The 14782-nt window shown below is 48.3% G+C and overlaps 1 protein-coding gene across 1 annotated transcript in view; it reads right to left on the reverse strand.

Annotated features, from left to right (window-relative positions):
- Positions 1 to 14782, reverse strand: part of ADCY8 (adenylate cyclase 8) — a 217733-nt gene that overhangs the window by 10636 nt on the left and 192315 nt on the right. Inside the window, exons 15-16 of the mRNA XM_019931940.3 lie at positions 7724 to 7870; positions 1315 to 1407 (exon numbers count right to left, since the gene is read on the reverse strand). Of these exons, the coding sequence (XP_019787499.1) occupies positions 1315 to 1407; positions 7724 to 7870 (240 nt within the window). The remainder of the gene's footprint in view (positions 1 to 1314; positions 1408 to 7723; positions 7871 to 14782) is intronic.

Below are 14782 nucleotides of genomic sequence, written 5' to 3' on the forward strand. Positions count from 1 at the left end.
ATGAACTTGTTGTATAATGATTTAGCTCTCCCTAACTGTTAAACATTTACTAAGCAGGACTAACCAAGTCTTCAATAGATAGTACTATTACATACATGCTGTGCCTGTAAAGATATGGCATAATGGTAATACCTAGAATATTAGTGTGTCTATTTGAGAGGACCATTGTGAAAAGAGATATTTCAAATTTTCTTGGTATAGGATTTGAAATGTGTAGCAATTTGCAATGAAATTTGTTATTAGAGGCAAAAATATCACCAATCCTTTTTGTAATTTGGAAGCACTTAGGTCACTCTCTCTATATTATTATACTTCTTTGCTCTCCCAACTCTTTGCTTGCATTTTTTAGCTTAGACTGCACACTGGCCTGCAACTGTTAATTTACATCTCTGCCAGTCCCTAGGCTGTGACTAATATAAGGGCAAAATATGATTTATTCATCTTTGGGTCCTGAGTTACTGGCACACCTACAGAGTTCAACTAGACAACCCTTGCATTTCATAAGAATGTTTCAATTTAAAGAGGTTAAGTGATTTGCCTCAGAAAATAAAACTGCATGTTGACAACAACAAAAAACAAACCAACAAAGAAACAGATGGTGGGCTGGATTTGGCCTGGGGGATGTGTTTCTGGACCCCTGTGGCAGAGTGATGTGCACATGTACCTAATGACTATAAAGGGTTTCTTCTCAGATAGTCTTGGAATAGTTCTAGGTTTTTAGTTGTAAAGTGAGCAAAGAAGAATGAGGAGGAATGAGGATTCCTCTCCCTGGCCGCTTATGCCCATTCCCATAGAGCACTTATGGAGGACCTACCAGGTGCAAGACTTTGTGTGGCCAGCATGACTCTATCTCAGGTAAGTCAGCCATGGGCTCTGGAAGGTGGATGCTAGTTTCCCACTTAACACTAGTGTCTGGCACAGTCACCTCTCAGAAAAGCAGAGCTATTATTATTATTACTTTTGGAGGAGAAAACAAAAGTAAGAATAAAACAGGCTGGGATCAGGGGTTTAGTAACACCTACAATTAAATCATACCAGGGTATTTCTTGGTCCTGATTTTGTTCATCTAGTGAACAGCGAGGTTCAGAATGAAGACTAGAGGCTTCTCCATCATAAGGAAGCATCAGTACACCCAGCAGACCCCGCTTACCTCAGGAGCACAGGTACCGCACACGCCTAGAATATCCACTTCATCGGATTTTCTCCCTACCTGTCCTCAGATTTCCTGGTGATGACAGCTCCACCACCTTCAGCAACCTGACCAGAGTAAGGTCCCTGCCATAGGCTGTGGCTGAGTCCAAAGCATTCCTTTACCTGTTTTTCAGGTGACAGGCCCGACACGGCCATGTAGGTGCTGCCAATGGTCTTAATCTTTTCAATGTCTTGAAACCGGTCTTCACCAAGCAGCTGAAACAGATTCAGGCAACAGTGTCAGTCCTGGTATTTGTGCTCCCGGCAGCCTGGGGCTCCTGGAAACAGGCCCCTGGCTCACAGTGAGGACCACCTCGGAATGGTTTAGCACCCTTGAGGTAGCCACTTTTCTCTCTGAGAATCAAACATTCAGGCTCTCAACAGATATCTATTGAGCACCTGCTAAGTGCCAAGTGCCGAGGTGGGTGTGACCAGATACTCTTAGATCTGTTTCTAAGAATCTTTGAAATAAACAAAGCTATCTTATTAGTTTAAAGAAAAAATTGCCAATATTCCCAAATCCATCAACACATCCTTTTGGCTTTACTCTCAGCATGCATGTAAAAATCTTAGCATTTCCTGCCAGTACCCTGGTCTAAGCCACCATTAGTTTACACCTGGTTATTGTATTGCAATAACGTACCTAATCCCAGTCTTTACCTCCACACTCCCAGCATGGCAGCCAGAGTGATCCTGTTTAAATGGAAGTCAGACCATGTCCCTGCTCTGTGGCTTCCCGTTCTACTCAGGGTCAAAGCCAGAGTTTTCACCATGCCCTGAAAGACCTGCCATGCCCTGTCCCCTTCGCTCACCCTGTTCCAGGCACACTGACCTCCTTGCTCATCCTAACAAGCCAAGCCTGTTTCTGCCTCAGGACCTTTGCATTTGCTGTTCCCCTGTTGGGACGCTCTTCCTTCAGACAACTACATGGCTCATCCCTCACCTCTTCCAGGTCTTTCCTCAAGTGTCATCCCAGTGGGGTCTTACTGATCACCCCATGCAAAACCGAACACAATATCCTGTCCCCACATACATATTCTCATCTTCTTCCTGCTTTATCTTCTCTCCTTAGCACTTATCCCTGACTGTGTTTATATATTGTCATCTTTCCTACTAAAATGTAAAATTCCTGGAGGCAGGTATTTTTGCCTGTCGTATTTACTACTCAGCACCTAGACAGAGCCTAGCACACAGTAGGGATGGATGAATACCTGTATGGAAGAATGGGTACCATCCTTGCCATTTCCTCCATCCTCACCTGCAGTTTGGATTTTAATGCCAAGGAAGGGAAACCTTGGTCTCTTATTTAGCAACTGTGCTAAGAGAATAATGCTCTCTCTGCTTGTCCCCCCACCTCAAAAGTCCATGTCTTAGTCCCTGGAACCTATGGATATGTTACCCTACGTAGTAAAAAGGACATTGCAGATGTGATTAAGTGAATGATTTTGTGATGGGGCAATTTCCTGGGTTATCTGTGTGGGCTTGTAATAGGGAAGAACAAATATGACTCCATATCAGATCCGTTTCTTTTACTTTAACCTTTGTATTCTATTGCTTTTGCTATAAGTTAATCACTAAAGTGATGCTGCCTATAGGCTTAAAGTATACATAATGGCCCATCTCCAGGAACACTGCCTCTCATGCCTGAGGGTTAAGCTAAAATACCTTACTTTAAGCTCACAGGAAACATCCTGACCAGGCCCACCTATGAACGGCTGCAGGAAAGAGGAAATTAACACATGCCCTCCGGAGTCTGGCGGGAACCAGGACATATGTAACAACGTACTGCTTTCTTTTCTTTTTACTTTGCCTCCTTACTTCCCCCTCTTTCTTCTATAAAAGAAACTAGCACCCAAACCCAGGCAAGATGGTTCTTTAGGACACTAGTCCACCACCTTCTCTGTCTGCTGGCTTTCTGAATAAAGTTGCTATTTCTTGTCCCAGCAACTCGTCTCTCCATTTATTGGCCTGTCGTGTGGCAAGCAGCATGAGCTTGGACTCAGTAACGGGCTCAAGGTAATCACAAGGGTTCTTGTAAGTGAAAGAGGAAGGCAGGAGGCAGAGAAGATGTGACGGAGCAAGCAGAAGTCAGAGTGATATGATTGCTGGCTTTAAAGACAGAGAAAGGTGCCACAAGCCAAGCAGGATGGGGGCCTTTAGAAGCTGGAAAAGGCAAAGAAAGAATTCTCCCCTGGAGCTTCCGGAAGCAACACTGCCCTGCTGACACCTTGATTAGCCCTGTGAGATCCATTCTGGATTCTGACCTCGAATCTATAAGAGGATGAATTGCTGTTATTTCCAGCCACTAACTTTGTGGTCATTTGTTACAGCAGCCGTGGGAAGCTAATTCAGCAACTACTGGCTGAGCTTCTACAATGTCTGATGAACAAGACACATGAGGTCCTAGCCATCACGGAACCAACAGCCCAGGCAGGGGTGTCCGATGTTAGATAAATCATCACACTAACAGGTGTCCTAGCTCAGTTTTAGTAAAGTTTATGGTGGAAACATACCGGGAGTAGGAATAAAGAGGATGGATGATTTTGATAAAATCTGGAGCACCTGGGACCGCTTCCCTGAGTGAGTGATTTCCAATTTCAGTTGTGAAGAGTGAGGGGGGTTTTTCTAGCAGTGGAGCTTGTGTAGTAGGATGTGGGGAGCACGGAAAGGGCTGGCAGGGGCATCCAGACATGCCTTTGGCTGCCCACCTGCCTCCCTCTGCCCGCTTACAGCTGCACTTCCCCAGGGTCCTGGGGGAAGGGGAAACTCTTCCTTCCTCTCCTCTTCGGAACTACTTGGGTGAGGGCCAGCTTCAGGTCCAGGCAAAGCTACCTCCTCTTCAGAAGTTGATCAGGAGGCAGCAAGAGGCTTCGCTATTTCATTGACTAACCACACGGCAACTTTATCCACTCTCTAGCTAAAAGCCTCTGGAGTCATAGTGGGGCTTCTAATCAGCCCCTTGTTCACCCTCTAGTCCGTGTGGAGACCCGAGACGTGAGAGGGCTCTTCAGCCTTCGAAGAGGCCGGGGCGGGGGTGGGGGTTGAGGAGCCCTGGTGCTGGGCTGTTGCAGACCCAGTCCTGGAGCATGTGCTCCGGGCAATGTTCAGCCTTCCTCGGAGCCAAGTTCCTGTGGTAATTGCATCAGCAAGAAGAGCAGTATGGTTACTGAAGGGGGTCTGGCTGGAGCTTAGTGAGGGCAGAATCTAGAGGGTCTCTTTTGACCCAAAGAAAGAAGGCAGGTCTGGGTGACCCAAGGACCCACGTGAGAAAGGCTGACAGTGCTTGGGGTTGGCAAGCCAGGGAAAGCCTTTTGTTTTTCCCCTTCCTGTTGATTACATTTTCTTCTTTCTTCCTTCTCCTCTGCTTCCTCTCTTCTTCTTCCTCCCCTTTGCCCCTCTTCTTTTTCTTCCTCCTTCTCGTCCCTGCTTCTCCTCTCTCTCCTCTTTCAGCTCTTTCCATCTCTCCTTTTTCCTCCTCCTGGTCTAGAGCTCAGCTTCCTGGACCAATTCCTTCTCTAAGCCTCTCCTACTTCCCTCTGCAAACACCCATCTCTACCACTAGGGGCGCTGTCCCCCATCGCTTTATTGGGAAGACTCCAGGGTATCTATCGATACAGTTTGGGCCACCAAGATACAGACTTACTTCACATTTATTTATTTCAGTTTAAAAACATGGAAGTGAGAATTTTGGGGATATGCAGTGCTATAGATTTTAAAATAAAACAAAGCTTGACGTCTCAACCTTCAGTCAGATTGAGCTTTTTACTAGAGTTATTTTAAAAAAAAATTTTGGGGGGCTTCCCTTGTGGCGCAGTGGTTGAGAGTCCGCCTGCCGATGCAGGGGACACGGGTTCGTGCCCCGATCCGGGAAGATCCCACGTGCCGCGGAGCGGCTGGGCCCGTGAGCCATGGCCGCTGAGCCTGCGCGTCCGGAGCCTGTGCTCCGCAACGGGGGAGGCCACAGCAGTGAGAGGCCCGCGTACCGCAAAAAAAAAAAAGAAAAAAAAAAAAAAATTTGGAAGTATGTTTTGGATCGGACTAGTCCACCATCACCTTACTATTTGCCAGATGGTTTCTGTCTCCTATGAGTTAATTAGTTGACTAGTCACTTTAGTGAGCATCTGTTATAAGCATCTCTTATGTTCTAGGCAGAGTAGGAGGGCCTGGGGACTTAACAGAATACATAAGAGTATAATTTTTTTTTTGTTCTTTGCGGTACGCGGGCCTCTCACTGTTGTGGCCTCTCCCGTTGCGGAGCACAGTCTCTGGTCACGCAGGCTCAGCGGCCATGGTTCACGGGCCCAGCCACTCTGTGGCATGTGGGATCTTCCCGGACCGGGACACGACCCCGTGTCCCCTGCATCAGCAGGTGGACTCTCAACCACTGCGCCACCAGGGAAGCCCAAGAGTATAATTTTTATCTTCACGAGTTAATGGCTTAGCACAGAGAATGGGATAAAGGTACCATTACCACAGAATCACCCTCCATTCTCCACATTGAAAGGCCCTCTATACACGTGTACTTACCACTGACTCCTTGTGTAAAGGGAACTCATAGTCACTCTGTCTCTCACTGGACTGTGAATCCATGAAAGGCAAGAAGTGACTGTGTCTTATTTATCTTGACTCCCATCCTCATTCCTAGGACAACTAAAACGGCCATTGTTGAGTTTATGACTCCAAAACCAGCACCATGAAATGCCAGTTAAGTGAAGATCAACGCACATGGTGATTAAAAATCCAAACAGTATGGCGGACCTGGGTTCAAAACTTGGCTTTGCCACTTAGTGCTGTGTGACAGTGGGCCCTCTTGGTGTCTCTGAATCTCAGCTTCGCTTATTTAGAAAATGAAGGCTAATAATTCCTACCCTGTGGATTTGGTGTGAGGGATAAACAACAACTAAATGTTATATATGGAAAAAGTCAACATGTGGTAGACACCTGTGGAGATTAGTAAGAGGGGTCTCTGCCCCAGAACTAAGAGGCAGATTTGTAAACTGAAGGGTTTCATGCTCTATGATGGAAGAGTTTTCAGAGTGTAAGTTTTTCATTGAAAAAAGGGTGACAACGTTTACCTGGGTAGAGGCGGGGATTAGAAGAGGCCTCACAAGGAGAGATGATGTTTGAATGGACTGTTAAATGAGTACTAGGTTTTCTGCTGGCTGTGGAGCCAGGGAGAGAGGACGGGGTATGGTGAAGGTGGCATCATTTCTAGGCGGAAAGAGCAGTATGTGAAACTGCCAGGTGGGCTTGTGATGGCTTCTAAGTAGGGAGATGGTGCTGGATGGTGGACCAGGTGGCATATGGCGGGAGGTAAGGCTGGAGAGGATACAGGAGCAGTAAGTGCAAAGCCTCGGTGGCCTTCTGAGGAACTGGCAAAGGGAGACACCAATGGGTTTTGGGTTTCAAAGGAATGTGACAAAATACTCCAGCTTTTGGTGGTTGGTGATGGTCGGATGCAGGAGGGTGAATGGTAAGACGACTGTGGTCATGCAGGTGAGAAACGATATGGCCTAAAGCAAGATAAGGGCAGCTTTGACTGTGAGGTGGTGAGGGGACTCCACAGGACTGTCTAGATGGAAGGTGGGGATTAAGGGAGAGAACTTTGTCTAGGGTGATGGAGTAGATGCCGTTGGTACCCAACTCAGCTCTCCTTTATGGGGTCATCCTCCAGGGTGCCGTCAGGGCTGGCTGCTGACAATGTATTGCTGTACCCATTCTTCGGGAAGAGCCCTGGAAGCCCCCTGGCTGGCGATGCCTGGGAGATCACACCTACCCACCAGGGCAGCCCATGGCCAATGGCTGACCAATACAGGTGTACAAAAGGCTTGACTCAGTGGCAACCACTCTGTGGTACCACTTATACTCCTGCGCTCCCTGGGAAATCAGGCTGAGGATGCTAGACGTTAGCTGAACCCACCTTTTTGCTTGGCTTCTTCCCTGGCATTTTCTCAATCACTCACTAACCTCCCATCTCAGGTTTAGGCATGTGGATGGACACAGGTGTCCTACTTCAAGCTGGGGTGTGAAGAGGGGAAGAGACCCACTCCTGCTAAGTCTATTGATGTAAATAAAGTTCAGCATGAGTATCCCCCTTGTTCCTGGAAACTGGAAGAAGAAAGTACCATCTGGGGTATGTTTATATTTTGATTAGGTCTCTGACCAAATGCTAATTGATGGTTTTATCGTAATTTGAGCAGATGGAGAAATGTCCCCATCAGTGCCCAGTCTCTGTGATGCCGGTGCCTGCACAGCACTGGCCTCCGATCAAGTCCTGGTTTTGCCATTTGCTAGTTATGTGACATTGGCTTAAGTTTCTAACCTCTTTGAAGCTCACATTCCTGATCCTCCAGGAGCAACGACAGGGTTTATCTTGTGTGATAATTGTGTTAACGAAATTAGATGATACCTGTTTGTGTTTACAATGCAGTCTGGAATTCTTTAAGTGCAGAAATCGGTTACAATGAACAACACAATGCTACGACAACATGATGCTTATTTGTGATTGTAAATTTCTCAGGCTTCTGTTTACCTCATCGAAGTCGGCAATGATCTCATTCAGCAGGCGTAGGCATTCCACTCCTTGGTTGTTCATTTCAGTCTGAGAGTAGAAGTCTGCAAACCCTGGGATGGAGGCAAACATCACCCCAACGGCATCATAGGATTGAGAATACAGCTCCTGGACAGAGAGACACACAGAGGGAGTCAGAAACAGTCATCAGAGGTGAGGGTCTGCAGTGACGCTCCCCATGTGTACCTGCCCCTGAAGGCATGCACAGGTACCCACAGAGAGGACAGAGAATGGGGGCTCTGACATCACCTCATCGACACCTTAGCGTCGTCACCATGTGGGCTGCAACCATTGAAAATTCATGGTCTCCGGCCTCAGTTGGGCTCAGAGTTCCACCTGCCCATCCTTTTGTCCTCGGTCAGCTTCCTTTTCTGTTCTCCCCAGTGGCTAGTCCCAACACACACCACTCTCCTTAACTTCACTGTCCGCTTGATTCCCCTCAGAAGATGATCTTGTCTCTGAGGCTCTCACGTTCCAAACTCATACAATCAGGTAGTTCACTGTATTTTCATCTCCTCTGCTTCAACTCCAGACAATGCATTTTCCCTTCTCCTGATGAAGATCAATGCTTCTTCCTCATCTCTCGATCCCCCTCTAACTTCTTCAGCAACGTCCTCCTACAGTGGATCCTTTTCTTTCTTCTTTCTTTCTCCTCTCCTCCTCCACTTCCTGTAAGTGTCTCCTATAAGAAAAAGTACAAGGTGCCCTGGAGCCTGCAGACACTTGACTACCAGCCTATCTCTCTTCATTCTCATCCATACTTCTCAAACTAGTTTTCTCCACTGCCTGTTCCTACTTTTCTCCATGTCCATTCACATCTCAGGCTGAAACGAAAGGAAACTGGAGCAGGTCAGACTGCCAGACAAAATGGGAAAACCTCTACACGAAGCCCTGTCCAAGTCTTCCTGGACGCTCTTGCAGATTGGTGTGGTGATCACAGCCAAGTTCATAAGTCTCCTGACTTTCTAGTTATACCGCATCTGTTTTCCTTGTGCCTGGCCCCTTCAAGGATTTATTTTTTGCTTATCTACTGTCTTAAATGTTGGTGATTGCTACGGTTCTGTCCTTGACTCACTGCGTGGTTCAAAGTTGACATCCTTCCCTGGGCTATCTCGTTCACTCTCAGCCTTTCATGTGTGAGTCTCTCAAATCCTATTTCCAAGTCGGTTGTCCTTGGGCTTCAAGCTCCTGTGTCTCATGCTGGGCTGCCCTTGCACTCCTCAGATCATAAATGCTGCACCTGAATGCATCTCCTCTCCACCTAGAACTGTTCCTGACACTTCATTCTCTGACTCAGTTGGTGGCACTAGCATTGACAGGTCGTCAAAGTTAGAAACCCTCAGAGTCAACCTTGACTCTTTCTTCCCCATTATATTCAGATTCAACAAATGACCAAGGCTGCCTGGGTTTCTTTGTGTCGCCTAAATATTTTTTTCTAACCCTCCCATCATTTCTTTCTATCAGGCCCTTCCTGTTTTCCTCCTTGACTATTAATGTGAGAGCCTAGTCCTGGGTTCGGGACTGGTCTTATCTCATCCAAAGTCATGTTCCATATGGCAGCCAGAGTGATATTTCAATGATACAATATTGACCATGGCTCTCCTGTTCTTAAAGCCCTCCCACTGCCCTCGGGACAAAGCCCTCGGGACACATGACCACGACATATATTCACATACTCCTGCACTCCCCTCCTCCTGTCTCTTCAGCCTCATTGCCTGCAGTTCCCTGTGTGGGACCTTGTGTCCCAGCAACACCGAAGCATTTGTGCTTTTTGTGCCCACTGTAGCGGATGCTGTACGTGCCCGGTCTGCTTTCTCTCTTCCAAGGTCCGGCGGTCAGCCAGCCCTTGCGTTTCTTTGCATGGAGTTTTTCTGTGGCCACTGGAGGGCACTCTGCCCACGTGAGCTGCAGGCTGAAAGCTCCGGGAAATCAATGCCCCCCTCAGGAGCTGCTCTTAACAAATGACTGATGGGAACAGGTGTAGAGTCCTCAGCAACTTCACGCCTTGGGCCAGATAACTCTGAGGGATGCTTTCTACACCATTGTCCGAATTCTCCACTGGGATTCAGCTCCAGTCTCCCACAGAGGTAACTAGTCTGATAATGCCTCATTAACGGTTACTTTCCTTTCCCGACCTTCCTTCTTACTCTCCTGTCTACCTGGGTGGGCTTCCTGGGACCACTTCCAAGCAAATTACTTGCACTCGAATCTTTGTCTGAAGGTACGCTTCCGGAAGAAGCGAAACGAGGACGCACACGCTTCAATGCTTTCATTTTTTACCATCTGTCCCTGGATGGGATACGTCCTTCCTTCCTTGCAATAGCATCCCCAACCAGGCTAACTCTTGTTTTCTGCCTTCACTAGCCACCTAGGTACCCTGTCTTCCTACAGACCTTCCCAGACTCACCGATGGGGGCAGGAGGCTGACTCGGGCTGTGGCAGCACCTGGGTAACTCTACACAGAGCCCTCACCACCTGCATTATTGGCTTTAAAATGTCCATCTCTTCCTTTATGTGTGGAGTCTGCGAGGGCAAAGACTCCATGCCATTTATATCTTAGTTCTTTCAAATCATCCAATTAGTATGCTTGGCTGCCTGCAATGTAATGCGTGCCCTATACAGGGTCTGGTACGAGGTAAACATTCAACGTTTTGTTGAGTTAACGACTCCTTAGCCTGTGTAGGAAACATTAAAGCTTACGAAGCACTTTCACATGAATTCAAGGCTTTAGCCCTTGCAATTACCCTGTGAAGTAGGTACGATGATTATACCCACTCCACAGATAAGGAAGATGAACAGGGAGGAGTTACGGCATTGGGATCATGCTGTTGGTGGCGGAAGAGAGGGAGCTAAAGACGTCCAGGGTCTTCCTCACTCTGCATACCTGGGTGAAAGATGGTGTCCCTGATTCACGATCAGTTGACTTGAGCTTAAGTGTAGATGGATCTGAACAGATGCTTTCATTAGTCCTTGTTCAAAAGAGCAGAGGTGGGGGCTTCCCTGGTGGCGCAGTGGTTGAGAGTCCGCCTGCCCATGCAGGGGACGCGGATTCGTGCCCCGGTCCGGGAGGATCCCACATGCCGCGGAGCGGCTGGGCCCGTGAGCCATGGCCGCTGAGCCTGCGCTCCGCAGCGGGAGAGGCCACAGCAGTGAGAGGCCCGCGTACCGCCAAAAACCAAAAAAACAAACAAAAAACCCACAAAAGAGCAGAGGTGGCTGGTGACCAGCTGGATTGGGTTGGGTTGCGGGGCACTGCGGATTGTAGCCAAGGAGCAGAGCAATGGTACATGGCTTTCTGAGGCTGGGCCATTCACCTTGGCCTTGAACAATGGAGTGATACTGCAGGAGGAGTCTGACTGTCTGCTGTATGGGTGCAAGAACCTGCATAAGCAAACCTACAGAACCGCATCCTCCAAATGGCTGTGATATGGTGGGAAAAAACCCTCTGTTTACTCAGTGTCCTATTGCATTAGTTTGCTCAAGCTGCCGTGACGAAGTGTCACAGACTGGGTGGCTTAAATATCACCAGTTTATTTTCTCACAGCTCTGGGGTCTTGGAAGTCGAAGATCAAGGTGTTGGCAGGGTTGGTTCCTCCGGAGGGGGCTCCCCGTGGCTTGCACGTGGCCTTCTTCTCCCTGTACCTTCATATGGTGTCTCTTGGATGTGTGTCTGTGTCCTAATTTCCTCTTCTTATAAGGGCACCAGGCACATTAGACGACCTCATTCTCCTTCCCCCTCCCTCGGATCTTCTACCCAGTGTCCCCCGTTGATGACCCCCAGCTGGGTGTCAGAGGGCTTGCAAGGTCGTTGACGTGGCCCATGCAGGTCGGCCTCGCCCCCTCCAAGCCAGCAGGGGGAAGGGGGTGGGGGGACTTGGAGGGGCACATGGGAGAGCTCCAGCCACCTGCCCACACCTTTAAAGATGTGCCCATCAATGGACTTGCTCCAATCAACCACTCTGAGTGTGCCATCTGTTTCTTTCTATTTTTGGTTCAAAGAAGATAAAAACACTGTAAACTGGGGAGGGATTGATGAGTATAGAAGGCTATTATTGTTTTATCATCATCCGCCTCTGGCTGGATGTACAGGTTTGGGCTTCGCAGAGGATTCTGAGTGTATGAACGCTTCCCCCTCCGCCCCCCACTCGGAAGCCAAGGTGAAGACTTTGGTCTCCTCTTTGCACAGGGAAGCAGAGTCCAGTCCTTCACCGGCCCAAGCCTGGCTGATTCCAAGCCCTGTGTGTCTTATACTGAGTTAAGCCACCTCTCTGCAGGGGAGGAACCATCTCTGAGACTGTTGTCCTCATTGCATCCTCAGGTCCCCACTCAAACGTCATGTCCTCAGAGAGGCCTTCCATGACCCCCCAGTGCAAATGCCCCCTCTTCACACATGCTGTTCCCTTATTTAGCTTCTTCTACCCTCGCAGAACTTAGCACTACCAGGCTCTATGTTACATATTTATGCGTCTGTTTTCCCAGGAAAACATGTGCCTCATAACAGAAAGGACTTTGTCTTCTTTGTTCACCGTTTGAACCCCAGGATCTAGAATTAACTCCTGGCACATGGTTGGCCCTCAAGAAATCCTAGCTGGACGAATGACTGAATGAGTGCGTGAGAGGTGGGGCTGGGAGTGGGAAAAAGTAGAAAAAGTAATGACGGCTCATAATTGTCAGAAATAATAATAGCAACAACCGGGATGCTCGTCAAATGTGCCAAACCCCACTTGAGCCCTTTACGCACAATAACACATGTAAAGGTTGTAACATACAGTTGGGAAGTACTGTTACTTTGGAGATGAGGAAAATGAGGTCCGGAGAGGTTCACCACTTGTTCACGGTCACAAAATAGTGAGAGGAAGAGCCAGGACAGAATGCAAGGCACCAGACTTTCAGGTGCACCGAATGACTTTTCTCTACTGAGCCCCCCTCACAGCCGGCTGCATTGGACACTTCCCGTGCTCCTACCCAGCTGAATTCTCACACCAACTCAGCAAGGTTGGTATCATTTCCTCATCAGCTGGATGACAAAATGGACTCAGAGAGGTTGGGTAAGCCGCCCCAAGTCACACAGCTGGTTAGTGGCAGAGATGGAATTTGTGCTGTGCGGACTGTCCAGCACCTGAGACAGCTGCCCTTGTCAGTGTCCTTTCAGCAGGTCTAATAAGCCAGGATGAGTGAGCAGGTTTCCTGGGACTCAGCGAGAGCCTGCCTGACACGGATGACCCAGCCCAGCTGGCCTTATCAGCAAGAAAGTCGCTGCCTGGGGTGGTGAGTGCTATTCTAAGCCAAAAGTCCAGTGGTACCACAGAAGCTGCCAGGACCTCTGTGTGGGTGACACAGAGGTTGGCCCTGGAACAGACTCAGACAGGATGCTCCGGAGGGCGAGGCTCTGTCCACTGCCCTGTGCTTGGATGCTTTGAGCCACCTCTTGTCACTGCTCCCCCTTCTCTGCCACTCACGCCCTAACAGCAAGATGGAGGGAAAAAAAACCAAAATTCGGCTTTGAAGTTACACATACCTGGACTTGAATTCCAGCTCACTACGCACTAGCTTTGTGACCTTGGGCAAGTTCCTTTACTTCTCTGAGCCTCAGCTTCTTCATCGATGAAATAGGGATAATCATTCTTATCTCCTTATTGCCTGCATCCACGGGCACTGCTGTTGCCCCATGAAAGCTGGAACCCAAACTCACAAATGGCCCCTAATCAGATATTCAGAGGTTTGTATCACAGTTCAGGTTTGTAGCAAGAGGAGAAGATAAAAATGCCTCTTATGGAAACAGAGCACAAAATTGGGAGTTCTTGCAGGCTACAGCTGTCCTGCCTCTGCCTGTCACCCCTTCACATCTTACACTACTCTGCCTGTGTGTCCTACACACACACACAGACACAGACACATACAAACACTGAAGTTTTCCACTCATACATTCCTATTTACACACATCTCAATGCTTCTGAACACCTACACAGTACAAGTCCTGCCACACAGACACCTCCCATAACCATCATACACACACGCACACACTCCCTCATCGGGACAGACTCCCAGGGGCAGCATGGGTAGCAGCACAGTAATGGGGTAACGTGGCACAGATGGAAGAAATCTGAGGGACTGGATCAGAGCCATAGCTTAAATAGAGGAACATCACGGACCTCTCTGAACCCCAGTTTCTTCATCATTAACGTGAGGATGACAGAATGCTCCTCTTATGGTTGTGAATAGAATGAAAGATCATTTTCATCCATTGCCTGTCTTAGTACCTGGCACACAGTAGGTGTTCAGAAAATGGTATTACATCATAATGTGTACATTCTCCAGGCAATGTGAAATTTTTCTCTGTTTAAGCCTAGCCGAGTATGAACTGTTTAAATATTTACAAAGCCACAAATAAGCCTGACAAGACTTTCTACTGAAAATGTCTTATACATGGGATTAAGGCTGAACCTGACACTTATTTTGCTCCAGGGGGTTGGGCCCGAATAACAGCTGATGACTTGGGGTCTTGGCGTCTCTGGTTGGTTTCCTTCCTTTCAGGATGAAGCCAGTGCATTCTTGCTCTTCCCCACTGGTTCCAAATATCTCTTTGTTTTGGTGTCTTGATTGAAAGGAGCTTTCCTCTCGTGCCTTTTCGGGGCTTCCCTCTGAGGGCTCCAGTGTTTCATCTGCCCCGTCTGCTGGTCATGGTTGATGTACAACGACACTCTCTCTGCTTTCCTGGCTTTGTTAAGAAGCTCTTGTAACAAATCCCCTGACCTTAGGGGGCCTTAAGGAAACCAGGCCTGAACCCAGCTCCAGAGAACTCCATCTGCTGAGGGTGTTTGGTGCCTTCATCTACATCCAAGAGACTCTCAAGGGCCTGAGTTCATCAAGAGCTGATCGTTCAAGCAGCACATGACTCATGCCCTTGGCTCCTCTCCCACTGGTCTTCCTGCAGATGCTTGGATGGGAGATGAATGCTGTAGGTCTCCGCCAGTTCTACCCTAAGGCAAAGGTCACGAACCCAGATGTCTTCAGGGGACC

The sequence above is a fragment of the Tursiops truncatus genome, chromosome 17, assembly GCF_011762595.2.
Source record: "Tursiops truncatus isolate mTurTru1 chromosome 17, mTurTru1.mat.Y, whole genome shotgun sequence".
Classification (NCBI taxonomy): Eukaryota; Metazoa; Chordata; class Mammalia; order Artiodactyla; family Delphinidae; genus Tursiops; species Tursiops truncatus.